The sequence below is a fragment of the Eleutherodactylus coqui genome, chromosome 2, assembly GCF_035609145.1.
Source record: "Eleutherodactylus coqui strain aEleCoq1 chromosome 2, aEleCoq1.hap1, whole genome shotgun sequence".
NCBI lineage: Eukaryota > Metazoa > Chordata > Amphibia > Anura > Eleutherodactylidae > Eleutherodactylus > Eleutherodactylus coqui.
This window is the reverse complement of record NC_089838.1, coordinates 73,022,726-73,038,038: the sequence shown is the minus strand read 5'-3', so window position 1 is coordinate 73,038,038 and position 15,313 is coordinate 73,022,726. Positions and strand designations below refer to the sequence as shown.

General features: G+C 40.1%; 1 protein-coding gene across 8 annotated transcripts in view; it reads left to right on the top strand.

Annotated features, from left to right (window-relative positions):
• TENM2 (teneurin transmembrane protein 2) overlaps positions 1-15,313 on the top strand; it is a 1,550,877-nt gene that overhangs the window by 871,364 nt on the left and 664,200 nt on the right. Inside the window, exon 4 of one of the 8 annotated variants that reach the window (XM_066591121.1) lies at positions 12,116-12,126. The exons of the other annotated variants lie outside the window; for them this stretch is intronic. Within the exon in view, the coding sequence (XP_066447218.1) occupies positions 12,116-12,126 (11 nt within the window). The remainder of the gene's footprint in view (positions 1-12,115; positions 12,127-15,313) is intronic. 8 annotated transcript variants of the gene reach the window in all.

The following is a 15,313-nucleotide window of genomic DNA, read 5'->3' as shown; positions in this document are numbered from 1 at the left end:
ACGTTAGTAAGAATACTCAAGGTTATATCAATCCATCATACAGATGTAGCAAATATTAACATGACGGGTGCATCATGATAACTCAACTCGCATTCTAGTACATTGTAGTTATCATAACGCATTAGATGTCAAGTCAACCTTTACTAAATCTATACCCTCAAATGGGTTATGGAGTCGTGAGATTGGAATCTGAGAGAGGAGATTGAATTTTAGCTCTCCTTATTCTATAGCTGCTATGGAAGATAAGGGCAGTAGTAGGGTTGCTCTGGGCATCCGCAACCATGGAACAAAATGGCAGGAGAATCTTCTTTTTTTTTCGGACTGTCTCATAATTGGCTATTTAATACCAATAAACCGTTTTCTTAATCAGTTAAATTGCTATTAAGTTGAAAGTGTTCCATATCTAAACTATGTTAAGTCATTAGGATCTTTAATTAAAGTATACATTAATGCTAAGAATTACCATAGCATTTACGTGTATCTTTTGATTTAGTAACCCAGGAGATTAATAATTTTCCCAGTATCAACAACAAGAACTAAATGGAATATTCGGAGACTGTAAACAGAATGTGTGAATCGATATTTGCTGAGAGTTTCATGGTAGGTATACTAGAAAATCAACCATACTCTGGTGATTAGCATCCACTCCAAACTGAAGATGCTCTGGGGTTTTAAAATTACCATAGGAATTAATGTAATCTTTTTAAAGGACTTAAAATATGGTAATAAACATACAACGTCCCAGCACCTGCAGCTCAAGGTACCAAAGTTATTAGAGATGGATATAATTATATTTTTTACAGCAGGGATCTAGAAAACAAATTGTCATGAATATGGATGAGCTGATTTTTCATTTACAATCCTATTAACTAAAGAAACTTTTGCTTAATGTTTCAGTAAATTTCAAGTTGTTTTCTATCTATTTTTAATACACTTTGTTCATTACATCAACAAGAAACACTTGGGTTTTGGGAAAAAAAATCGGAAGAAACTTGATATATACATTACTTTGAGTTTCTTCTCTACTGGGAAATTTAATCAACTTATTATTTGTCAAGTCACACAATAGCTTATTAATATTTGATCATGTTAAATCCATCCAAGAGGGTAGTTTACCTGACTCCAAAATTTAGATGAGATGCAGACGGAAATGTAACAGTTTTCTGCAACCCATCAATAAAAAGTAGTAGTAGAGGGAAAATATTTGCTTTGTACAAGTGAATTAATGAGTGGCTCTTGGATGAGAATGATTGGAGAGCTGTTTACAGAAGCAATGCACAATTAATTCGAGGGAAATACTGAACACTCCTTCAACAATGAAAACCCAACATATTTAGCTAGGAACTTTATCTCAGTACAGGATTTAATCAGAGTACAGGATTATAGAAGTATGGCTGCTTGCTAATAGAAACTACACCGCACCCATCGGTCTTATGACTTAGGCCATGGACGACCGTCGGCTAAATGAGTGCATGAGCTGGTGACGTCACCCCTAGTTGTTGGCGCTCATGAATGTTTAGACAGGCAGATGTCAGCTGAGCATCGCTCGCTTCTTGCTCAGCGCTTCATATTCCATGTGAAACACGGAGCGGGGAGCATTGATAGACAGCGAGAAGTGAGCGAACCAGCGATGATTTTAATGCTGGTTGAAAGTGAGAAAAGTAAAGAAATGTTGGACAATGGCTTTACGTTTAGACATAACGATTATCGGGCATTTTTGGTCTTCTGTAAAAAATTTTGCGAGATAATCGTCCCAAGTAAATGGACCTTTGGGCTTCAACAAATGTATAACTGAATTGATCTTCATTGAATTTAACCATCTCTTTCTGTTTTATTAGTAGCTGGTAAGTTTAGCATTTAGTTGATGGGGAAGCCTGTCTTTGATAAATACATGCATGTCTTGTCTTTTGTTTGTTTAAGGATGGTGGTGGTCCAATTACTGGGGTAGCTTGTAACTAAATCTCCATTATGATGGGATGATGCCCAACACTTGTCCCCGCACATACTTGCTTTCGTGCTGCTGCACAGGAGCTAGTATCGCTGGTTCACAGCGGGGCAGCTGGAGGAGATTTCATTCCTCGTGCTCCCCCACCCATTTCCATTGACTTTACATAGCGGCCATTCTATACTAAACGGCTGCTATTTACGTAGTTTAGCTCATCGTTCATCATTTATGCTGCATAAATGTTGGACGATCAGCTCAACGATCATTGTTCAGTGCAAATAGCAGCCGTTCAGTATGGAATGGCCGCTATGTAAAGTCAATGGAGAGGGGTGGGGGAGCACGAGGAGTGAAATCTCCTGCAGCCTCCCCACCCCACTGCTGGCCGTGAGAGTATGTGGGGACGAGGGTTGGACATCATTTGCCTGACATTCCTCTCATCTACATGGTGTTTAAGAAGTTGTTTTTTTTATCAATTTAAGAGAGTTACTACTGAAATAAGTATAGATGCTGTATGTAACTTGGTATTTGAGTTTTTCGCAAACTCTGGACATCAGTCAAATGAGTATTGACCACAACAGCTTTAGGCTTTATTCGCATGAGTGCATATCGGCCACTTTTTCACGCCCAACCGATATACACGACCATCTGAGACATTGGTTTCCAATACATTCATTCAGATGGGCGAATATACGGTGCATAAAAACGTTGCGCAATAGAAAATGGAACATACATGACCGAAATATGTATCAGCGAATATACAGTGGGTAAAAAGATAAATCTGGTTCTACGTTTTGACTGATATATGGCGGTGGCTCCCATAGACTCCTATGGGAGCTGGAAAAAAAAGTGAGGGGAAGGCATTTTAGCAGTGTCCAATGCTTTGAAAATCTTACAAGTGCCTCTACGTAGGCATTGGAAGCCATCTCTAGGATTTATGCTGAGCGAGGGTTTTCCGGGGTGCATCATATTTTTTCACTAAAAACGTTGCACCTGGTCATGTGAATGGATGAGAAAATGCTAATTAAGTATGTGACTTGATTGCAGAAAATCGTCAATTCATGTAAATTTACGGCGCAGATGAGAGAACGCAAAAACACATACGCTCGTGTGAAAGAGCATATGCGATAAAAGGGTTGCAGTTAATTAAAAACTTGCGAAAACTATGTGAGCATTTTTTTTAACGAAGTTGCTAATGGTGAAGGTCTTAAAGGGATTTTCCCAGAATGTAAAGTTGCATCACAACCATTCTGTTCTTCCTGGTTGCTGCTAGCCAGGACCTGTGACTTTTGCAGCCAATCACTGGCTGTAGAGGGTCACTACTATGGCCAGTAATTGGCTGCAGCAGTCACATGTCCTGGTCAGTTCCAACCGGGAAGGACAGAATGGTTGTGAAACAATTTCAATTTGTAAAAAAACCCTTTAAGGTATGGATTTCAGATATTATGTGATAACGAGTCTATGAACTTCCCCTACCCCTTCAGAAATTGTCATATTAACTTAGAATTGAAATAATGCATGAGTCCAGTTTGCTCCATTTCCAAAACAACATTACTAATAGGGCTCTTCCTGTGTTAGTGCTAGCTCGTCTAAAGCACATTTGTCAGCATGTTTCAGACCGCATTCATCTGTTAACTTGGATGTCATTGGAGCTGTGGAAGCAGACAATGCATGCTAGACAAAATCCTGTTCATATAATATTATCATTAAAAAGGAAGAGAATTCATTAAACTTCTACGCAGGATGGAAATAGGAAGCTCCATATACAGATTCTAAACTGCAATCAGTCACATATTTAATGGTCCAGTAGAAATCCTTTTCTTTCTTCTTCTATATTTCTGTTAAATTCCCTTTCAATGATCACAAAGTGAAGGTAGCAGTCAGCATCTGCATAAAGCTGAAGGGTAGCGGCTCTCTAAAGAATTAACCGTGTTTCTTCATTGTATGTCTCAGACTAAAGGCCGCTTCATATGGATGTATTTGTACACGTATTTGCGTATGCAGAATTTGCGCACACAATGCGTAGTGAATAGAGCCCATTGATTGCACTGGGTTCATTCACATATTTTCCTTCGTGTTTATTTTACTGGGTATTTGCATACTGAAATTCCCCATAGACGTCAATGGGGATGCACAAATAAAGACAAAATATGCAAGGTGATGCATGAAAGACTGCATAGTTGTGCAGGAAAAAGAACACAGCTGGAGCTCATTAGACTAACTAGCCAGATCAATCCGTTCTTCCTTGTTTGCGACGTGCAAATGAACCCACCCTGAGGGTGCAAAAATTTACAGTAAAATATGTCAATGCATGCGCAAACAAAAATTGTTTAGCATGAAAATATGCATACACTCCTATGAAGGGGCTAATTGTTATATTTTTTTATTTGTCATTTTAAATATGGCCCCGCTAGGTCATGTTGATACGTAGCAGATTTGTCTGAATGTAACATGAACGATCCCAGTGGGTGTAAGGAATATGATTTGTCATGTGCAGACATTTCTGCAGCAACTGCATATGTGAACAAATCTTTAGGCTTCGTTCACACGAGCGTGGTTTACACAGTGTTACAGCAGCGTGTAAAGCACACTGCTGACATGCAGGAATTCTGCAGTGAACGAGCTGCTCTGTGCTCTGCGGAGCAGCCCGTATATGCGTCTGTGCTGCGAGCAGAGTGCTGCTGCGGCTCCCATAGGAGCCGCTGGTCAGCACCATGGACAGTGCCGCTGCACAGAGCTTGACAGGTGAGTCACCACTTGCAGTCCTATCTTAACCAGCGCAGATTGTGCACTGGTAAAAAAAAAAGCTCTATGTGAGCGCTTCCATAGCAACCTATTGGCTTCTATAGAAGCATGGTTTACACAATGTTTTTTTTCTTTTTTTAAATCTCCACAGCGATTCATAGCGTTTCATACACAGCCTATGCAAATATATAGGGCTCACGCTGCATGGATACACAGAGGAATAATGCATGCTGCGATCTACCATGTTTCCCAAAAGATAAGACAGTGTCTTATATTAATTTTTGTTCAAAAAGGTTTAACTTTTTTACATGTATAGCTGCCTGGACTCTATTTAAATTGACTTTTTTAATTAACTGTTAGCAGGGCTTAATTTTGGAGTAGGGCTTATATTTCAAGCATCCTCAAAAAGCCTGAAAAATCATTTTGCATCCTCAAAAATTCTGGAAAATCATGCTATGTCTTATTTTCTGGGAAACAGGGTATTTCTCAAGCATATCAATACACAGTGTATGCTCACAATTATGCATGGATCAAAGAAAGTGCATTGACTTTCATTGACTCCATTCACCAATTATCCCATGCCCATGCAACACACGTGTAATATGTTGTGAAAACACATTCATGAACATAAGCCCTAATATATATGGAAATTACTGTAGTAAAAAGAGAAAAAATGCATGGCTTAAAAACTGAGAAAATGAAAGAATACAATAAGACAATGTTAATTAGGATGAATACGAAAAGGTAAAATTATATTATTCTTTGCTCTTTGAACATATTTCTGTAGGGTCTATGTCCACGGCATTGCCACATTCACAGACTGTACACAGCCACAGGCGGGGACAACATGGTTCTAGAATATATGAGAACAGTTTAACATGCCTTATAATGACCGCTTGCGGACCAGAAGTTCTAAAAGCACATATTAGTCCATTTGTAGTAATACATCCAATTAGACTAGGTGGCCTTGAATATTATTAACCCTTCCAGTAGTAGTTTTCAATAAATCTCAAAGGGGTTTTCCTAGATCTTATTATTGATGGTCTATCCTCAAAATAGGTTGTCCGGCGTGGAAACACCACTCAGAATCCCCGCCGATCAGCTATTTGCAAGATCCACTGTCAAGGTGGACAAAGCCGAAAGCAAGCAGAGCAGACTGCTACGTCCACAGTGCAGCAGCCTGGTTTGGTATTGCAGGCATGGCTCTCATTGAATTTAATGGCAGCTGTGCTTGCAATGCTAACCCAGGCTGCTGCAGAGTTGCCAGAGATGTCTGCTTCTGACTCTGTCCACGTTTACTGTGGACCCAGCAAACAGCTGATCGTCAGGGATCCTGAGTGACGGACCCCGTCAATCAGCTATTGATAGACCATCAATAATGGAGTCCAGAAGACCCCCTTTCATACAATTCAAAGATGTCTCATGCTTTTTGAAGGAGAAAACAAGGTTATTTCAGGCATTTTATTTCTCGCTTATGTTTTTACTATCTCAGAAGCATTCATTTTATATTCTTTTTTCTCCTTTTTATATGAAGGATTTAACCTGTTTTTACAAGTAGAAGCTTTATGCAGTCACTGAAAGTAGTTTGTTGCCCTTTCTGTCCCTAATTATGAAAAAAAGACATTTTGATAACTTTGATTGACAGAAAGGACAGTTTTTATACTCAAACTCTAATCTTCAGAGTTTGTTCATTTTCATATTTATGCTTTCTCTACTTAATACCCGAGATGTGCAGTGGAGTGAAACGCAACCTGCAAACATGAATGATAATCACGCACAGTTTATCTGCATACTGTAAAGATTTCTTAAAAATCAGTTATAGGAAGGCCATCCTGCTTAACGCTTGCTTATAGAACTTGTCACTTAAGGAGCATTTAGAAGGTCTGAAACTGTTAGCGTGGAATTAATCCCTGTGGCTCTATTAGAACATCTGGTTAAATAAATTCAGGGATGTGAAAAATCCACTGCTTAGCTTTTCAGAGCAATGAACAAAATAAAACAAAACCAGGATTAAAATAACACCAATCTACAAGGCATTCAGTGGGAAAACAAATGCAGGCAACTTGTGGATAAAACAAGTTTCCCATGCTAGTTTGAAATGACACAAAGTAGCTGCGGAGGAATACATGTACTTGTTTACCTGAATTATAACCTACCGCCTTCCAGTTCTCCCCGTGAATTATTAACACTACAACCACTTCTGTGCTCAGTAGCCAACAACGTTGAAAAACAAAGACTCAGGCTTAACGTTCAGAGTATCGGGCATCAAGGGCGTAATAAAGGCTCATGGGCCCAGGTGCAAAAGTTTAACTTGGGGCCCCCCAACTTCTCTTTACCCCTTATTGCAGAGGTATAACTTGAAGCTCCCGGGCCCCAATGCAAAACCTGTAACAGGGCCGCCAACTGTAATGCTTTATTCATAGTACTGGGCTCCCTATATGGAGAAGAGAGGCCTTATTGGCTCCCTAAGGCTCCTGCAACTGCATCGCCGTTACCTTAGTGTCTGGCATAGTAGCTGCTAAGGAACTAGGCAACTAAGGGTGCATTTATATGGGTGAGTGCAATATTGGACTGAGAAACTCTGACCGGTATTACACTTGCAAAGCACTTGCAATTGCAATGTAAGTGCAATGCATTTTGGGAAAAAACAATTCAGTACATGAGATTTTCAAACTCTCATAGGAGCAAAAACACATTTCGTTAAACTCGCATGTATATACAAGTGTGATGGGGGTTTTTTTTGTCTGTTTTTGCTCCCATGCAGAAGAATGGGTAATTTTTAAACAATTGCCCAAACATAAGACATGTTACAATTTTCCTCTTGCATCTCTTCTTCTTGCACCACTACAGGAGAGAAAAATTGCACATGTAAATACACCAATTAAAAAAAATGAATTCTTTTCATATGTGAATTCTTTGTTTCCCACAGCAAACAGATATTGTGTAGGAAAGTCACCCGTGTAAATGCACCCTAATGGTCTTTTTGGATTAAAAGATGAAACGCCAATGAAGAGCAGTGATCAATGAGGTCAACGCGCATCTACCAGGCCTTCACACAGGCTGATTCGGACTCGTGGGAGCTCCATCATTGTTAGTAGCATATCCCCCATTCACACGGGGAGATGTGCCGCCATCAACAGTAATTATAAACAAGTGTTACCTCGTTGGCCGGATGATCAGCAATACCTTTATATGACCTCATGAATTTAGCAAAAGTTCTTGCCTGAACATCAGACTGTGTAAAAGGCCCTTAAGGGAGCCGATTTGATCACATCTCTGAAAAGGCAACTTATTCTATGTGTTCCTTTGTATGCCTTTGTTCAGACCTTGTACTTTTTCTGTGTCAGATATATTATGTTTAGTATATTGTAATGTACCTATAAGCTTCTATTATGTAAAAGGGAATCTTTTTGGCATACCAGATGTAGCGTTCAACAATGTGATCGCAATGGCATAGCCTGTCGCCCATTCAAAGCTAATGAGAACGGCTGTGCTCCACAAAACAGAGCTCTACAGTATACTATTGTATTAACAGCAATCACTGTAGCGAATGTTACATCTGCATGTTTGACAGATTTTTCTAGTGTACTGAAAAGAATATGTTAACGTATGCTTCTTTTGGATCAGTCTGAAAATAAAAAGGGAAAAAAAATTGCTTTCCCTTTATGGGAAAGTAAGAGAACTGTCGCATCTAACACAACTAGATGCTTTTCTGCAGATCACTGTTTGCGGTATGCAATGTTACATATACCCAGCTTCGGCCTGTACTGGTATCTGCATTGTTGATGTGTTTGTTTGCCTCATTTTGCCCCCAGGGCACAATTGCGTTTTTAGTATTGTTGTATTTTTATTTGCAACTACTCTACAGTAAATTAATCATTTTTTCTAAATTTGTCACCCATTGACCATACTGATTGAACTAATGAAGACCATTATAAGTGGATGCACTTTAGGCCTTATTCAAGTATGCGTTTTTGCAGCCGCCCGCATGCGCCGTAAAATCGCATTAATAAAGAATAACTGCGATCACATCCCGAGCTTAGTGGTTTCTCCTCCATTTACATGAGCGTATTGCAGAAGAAATATGCAGCAGCGCGGAACTTCTTCGTTAGGCAGAAATCCTTGTTATGCCTTCTAATAGCTTCACTAGTAGAAATGAGCGAGCGTACTCGCTAAGGCAAATTACTCGGGCGAGTATTGCCATTTTCGAGTATCTGCCTGCTTGTCTCAAAAGATTCGGGGGCCGGTGAGAGCGGGGAGGAACAGAGGAAGATCTCTCTCTTCCCCCACCCCCCTTCCCTGCTCCACCATGCTTACTCCCACAACTCACCGCTCACCCCCGCTGGCCCCCGAATCTTTTTGAGATGAGCAGGCATGTACTCGAAAATGACAATACTCGCTCGAGTAATTTGCCTTAGCGAGTACGCTCGCTCATCTCTATTCACTAGCTTAAATAGAGCCAATTGTAATCTTTTCCAAGTGTTGGACGCAGGTAAACTTGCTTTCCCTCCCTTTTTTCCAGCTTCCATAAGAGTCTATGTGAGCTTCCTGCGATTTTCGGCAAAAGATAGGGCAAGACCTATCTGTTAACGTAGCAAGAAAAGTCGCGACCAAACATGGTCGCCTATTTTGCACTTTGACGTTGCGATTTCTTCACGCACCCGAAAATCTCCCTTGTGAATGAATGCATTGGAATCCAGTGCTGCACATGGTCACAATTTCCGGCCGATGTATTTACGCCGCTAAATAGCCATGTAAGAATGCTTGTGTGATTGAGGCTTTAGCATGAGCTTGCGTCTGATAGTCATGACTAGCAGCCTTCCTTTTAGTGTTTATTAATAATCACAGCAAAGGGATAATTTCCTACATCAAGAATGTCTAACTAATGGATTCCTAGAGGTTTTTCGATTCTTTGTGGTTGGCTATTTGTACAGCGGACAGACAGCGATTAAGAGTTTTGGACAGTGACTGTCACAGCAGTTTGTCACTCATCTATCCATTGTTTTGACTTCTGACTGGAAGTGGAACGTCAAGCGTGCTGCTTTCTTCAGATGCTACAGTGATTGAAAAAATATTGCTTCTGATGCCTGCAAGTAGGATTGTAAACATAGTGTAATAGGGGCATTTAAGCTGTCAGCTTGCAAAGTAATGTGTCAGTTATCTTTATATAAATATACAAGTATTATGTCCTTGGGTTACATTTGAACAGTTTCTTTTATAGTCTCCTCTTGTCTTCTTGAGCCATAGATTGGTCTACATTCATTACATCTGCGATAGCTCTGAGTATGTAAGTATGTGTTTCTGCAGATGTAAATAGCCCCAGCTCAGATTGCTTAGCCTTCACTATTGCTAGAAAAGTTTTGTCGAAGAAATATCTGGCAGAGGTGATTGTGGGACCTGGAAATACTCAAGTCTATCAAATTCATTTTTCTGTAGATGGTGATGTGGTATGCCATTGTCTTTTTGCCATGTCACAGATTCTGTTTAAAAAGAATAAATATATTAATAGTAGCAATTAAAGGCCCACTAGCCTCGTGTGGCATAGACATTTAATGCAGCAGAACGCAGTCCTAAGCTCTTGCTCATGACCTGAAGGTTGCTGGTTTAATCTCTGCATGGCCCAGGTAGCCGGCTCAAGGTTGACTCAGCCTTCCATCCTTCCAAGGTCGGTAAAATGAGTAACCAGCTTGCTGGAGGGTAAAGATGACTGGAGAAGGCAATGGCAAACCACCCCGCAAAAACAGTCTGCCAAGAAAACGTCACGATGTGACATCACCCTAGCAGTCGGTCACGGCTCGGTGCTTGTACCAGGGGACTTTACCTTTTTTTTATTAAACATGTAGCTTGTGTGTATGGATATAGAAATATTTTATATCAGGCCACAACCATCTCCCCGTAGAGGTCGACAGATAGAGGAAAAAGAGAAGTAATTGGCAGAGGGAGCGATATAGATAGACGGGGATGCTGCTGGCTTTATTAAAGGGATGTTCGAGTTTTTGTTTTTTTTTTAAACCCTGTTTCCCATCCAGGAACATAACTTATATACTCATCTTTCCTCACTTCATGTTGTGTCCTGCGCCGTTGTTCGTTACTTGGCTCCTGTTACTCGTTTACAGGCTGCAGTTCTGCCTGTTGAGGGGACGTCACCGGCTGCTGCAGCCAATCGCAGAGCTATGTCTTTGGCCACAGTAGCCTGTGATGTCCCGTAAATAGGCTGTGGCAGCTTGTAAAGTCAAAGAGAAGACCCGAGTCAGTAGCACAGGACACAGCAGGGAAAGGGGAGAGGTGATATGTGCCAGTTATTTACTACATAAGTAAGGGGTTTGGACATAAAAAAACAGCTCAGACAACCCCTTTTAAGAGTTTTACTGTCTCACCCTAGTGCTGGATTCAGACAAACACTGATTATTACTGCTGTATGATGTCTTCCATCCTGATGCTGCTATCATGTGTGTATGAGAGAAAAAAGTCAGATAAGAGCCAAATGAAGTTTTTAGTTGCCATATTCAAAAAAATAAATAAATATATATATATATAAATAATATATAGTTAATGTTATAATAAAATCATCTACACATCCAGAGTAGGGCACCCCCAGTATAAACTACATACCGTAGTACTGCTCCATAGTATATACATCCAGAATGCTCCCCTCTAGTATACTAATCACACCCAGAGTGTGTCTCCATGATATAATCTCACCTAAAGCTCCCCGAATCCCACCTGCACTATAATAATCACACACAAAGTGTCCCTGCACAGTCTAAAAATAAAATCCAGAGCTTCCTGTCCTACTGGTGATTAGATCTGACCCTTCTCCTCCCGCATGTACACATACTTATTAGTCAGGCAGCTCCTGCTGGCAGTGTGTTTTTGCTATGGGGGGGGGGGCCTTGCATATCTGTGATTTTTTTCTATCAGAGTGAGTTTTCATGCAGCATGTCGAAGCAGTGTGGCCAGTCGTAAATGGCAAAAGACCATTTTGTTCCCCATCTGGAGTCTTGGAATGAAGGAGCAGAATCTCTCCTGCGTACTGTGTAAATGAGATGATATAGTAGCTAGTATCTTGCTCTGCTACTCCTTGCTCCATAGACTCTATCAATAAGACTAGTTTCACATGGGTGAAGGCGATATTGGGCCGTAAATCCATGGCCTAATATCGCCCTCACCAACCATGTGGAAGCTCCAGTGATGCGAGGCATGAAAATGGCCTTGCATCACTGCAGGGATGAAGGAAAATCCCGCCGCGGCTGTCACAGCTGCATCAGAGGATCACAAAGTTTCCCATTGTCTTCAATGGGGCGGGTGCTGCTGCTGCACAATGGGTGATATTGCAGGAAGATAGAACATGCTGCGTTGTGTTTCCCGCATAACATTGAGTCACATTGAGCCTAAGGCCCAATATCCATGGGCAGATCTGATTTGCAGAATCCACAAGGGTCACCCGCGTGAAAGATTCGCAATTAAAAGAGCCTATAGGGCTCCCGCAACTGAATTTAGACATGCAAATTTGATTTGCGGATCATTTGGTGCAAAAAACAAATTGCAGCATGCTCCAATTCAGTGCGGGTTCCATGCGGACGGGCTCAATAGAAGTCAATGTATAATATCTTCACTTGTACTATTGATCTTTCAAAAGTTGTTTTTAATTGTATATTATTTTTGGAGATTGAAAAAGCATGCGGGTCTCCATACTAGTTTGGGTTTATTGGTTTCTTTTTCGTGATGGCGTTTTTTTTTCTTGCATTACCTTGACATCCAAATTTCCCAATAAGCTTGTCATTTGCAATACATTGCCCGCTAACTTTTTTTTTTAACCCTCTGTTTTATGTTCTATACGTTAAGGTTTTAGTATAAATGTGGCCTTCTCATTCATGTTATTTTATCCTCACCCATGTTATCTTGAAAAAATATAAACTGAATACAAAGATTACAATGGGCACAACACATACTGTAGCTATTATATTTTAGGAGTTCACACAATGAGGGAGTATATACTAATTAATAGCATTACATTGTAACCAGCTCATTTATTCTTGCAGTTTTCTTCTATGTGACAAACGTAAGAAAAAAAGAAAAAAAAAACTTCTAAAGAATCAGACTGTGTGAGTTAGATTTTCATTTTCTCCAGCAGCCAGTGCCATAGGTAAATACTCGCCTTTCATGCACAGAGCTGTATCCTCATTATGATACCAAGATAAAATACCACTTTCCTTTTCCACTCAGGATGGGGAAAAATTTAAATTAGAAAATGTTAAATGTGTACTTAAGTCTTGGTGAAGTGATGATAATGTGAGCATGGAAAGATACATTTCTTAAGAGCCTACTATAAAACCATTTTGGGCCCCTCTTATAATTGGGTAGACAATCTTCTTCTGCCATTACACACAAATGACTGGTGACCTGTTTACACCTATACCATGAACTGTTTGTGAAAAGCTGCCGATGACAGAAATCAATTTACAGAATCTGCTAATCGGAGACAAAACTCTTCTTCTTCTGGTTCATTATTAGGCTCCTTCCAGTCTTACATAAAAGGTGGAATATGAAATTTAATGAATGGATTCAGGGGGTAAAGGAGAAAGTTCACGGGGCTCCATCTGAACATTTCTAGCTCTTCTCCTCATTACAGTTGATTTGAAAGCAAACCAGTGCCAATTTATTGATAAGCAAGATAAAAACCTCCCAATGTCTCCATACTTGGAGTAGTGAATACGCACATCTACTCGTAGAATTCATAACTACTGAGCCACCTGTGCCAAACTAAACCATGAACTAAATAAGAAACTGTAGACTATGGCATTCGGCGGTAAATTAACTGGAGGCTGATGGAGTACTACCTGTCTTCTCTAACTGTTTCAGGCAAGCACCGAGTCATAAGTGATTCCAAGGGTGACATCACAACATGACATTTTCTTGGCAGACTGTTTTCTTTCAGGGTGGTTTGCCATTGCCTTCCCCCGTCTGGGTACTCATTTTACCAACCTCGAAAGGCTTAATCAACCTTGAGCCGGCTACCTGAACTATGTGGGGATTGAACCTGCAACCTTCAGGTTGTGAGCAAGAGCTAAGAATTGCATTTGCGCCACACGAGGCACTAGTTTGAATGAAGTTATACATATAGTATAAAGAACCTGGCATCAGATAGCTCTTATTCCGCAGGTTGTATACAGAACAAGCTGCAACGCTCTTAATCCTTGTACTGCGTGAACTATGTTCATTCATATCCATCAACTTAATATTTGAAAGACTCTATTTTATCCCATAGAAAAACAGTTTACTTCTAAAACCGTTTAAATTATTTTGAAGTAATTTTTAATAGCAGCTAACAATTATGCCTTTATGATGCTTTTAAAGAGTGAATTGTGCAAAAGCAAACATACCCCACGGTCTAATTTTGATCCATTTCAACCAGTAATTGGCACTGAATCTTGCAGCCATTTTTCTCTGGCCTATTAACATAATTTGAATTTTTAATTGCATTTCATAATTACTTGTTGGAGTTAACAAAGAGCCTTATTTATTCAAGTGTTTACGAACAAAAACCCAAATGTAACAAAAAGTAATTTGGAATTTATTGAGCTTGTTGAAACACTTTTAAAGGGGATTAGGAGGGACTTCTTATCATAGCCACAGTTGTGAGTTTGATTATCTGAATTTAATTTTCTTCCATATTGTCTTCAGTTTAGTTAAAAGTTCCTGAGCAGAAATTAATAGGAACAAAAGGAAGCCCCCCACTTCCTCGTGGTAATATCATTGCCTATCTTCATAATTAGGAGTTGCGTTTGGGTTCTTTATTCATTCTCCTAATTTACATTTTGCTTCTCCCATTCACAATAAAGAGAGAGATTATTGTGCTGTCAAGCTCTGAAAGACGTTGTTAGTAAGGAATTAAGAACAGAACCATATTCGGGACCCATGAGTGCTATAGTTTTATCGTGACAGCCATGCCCTGCAGTTGACAAACAGTATAGTCTCAGTCTTTTTCTGTTCTTTTATAGTGAAGTACTTCATATATAATGTCCTGCAGGTCTAAATGTTATTCCAGAACTCCAGTCGTTTTGCAGCAATGTAAGAAATGGCCTTCAACCAGATTGTAACCTAAAAGTAAATCTGTCGGATCTCCAAATCTGCCATATTTTATGCATTACATGGGCAGTCTGTTGAGTTTAATGGGCAGTCTGTAAGACTTAATGGCGCTTCCCATGACTTTTTAACATTTTTCATGGGCCATAAAAGTGGCTAAATGAAAGAAAAAAATCAATACTCACCTCTTAAATGTCACTACAGTCCAGTTCTGGATGCTTATATGGCAGGCAGGTGACATTCATCCTCCATGCAACTGCGGCAGCCAATCACTGGGCTCAGCAGTCATGTGCATAAATGGCATGTGACCACTGAGGACAGTGATTGGCTGGATTTGCCATGTGAACGGTAACCTATATAGGTAACCATTGCAGAAGGTCCTGTCACCAAACCAGAATAGAGCTGCAGCACTGAATCGGAGCGACATGTACGAGAGGACACTTTTCTGCTCACTGACAATTTTTAGTCTTGGAAATCCCCTTCAATGTCTACTGTGGTAGTGTTATAAGAGAATTGAACACGTGCTGCCGGCGTTCCAGA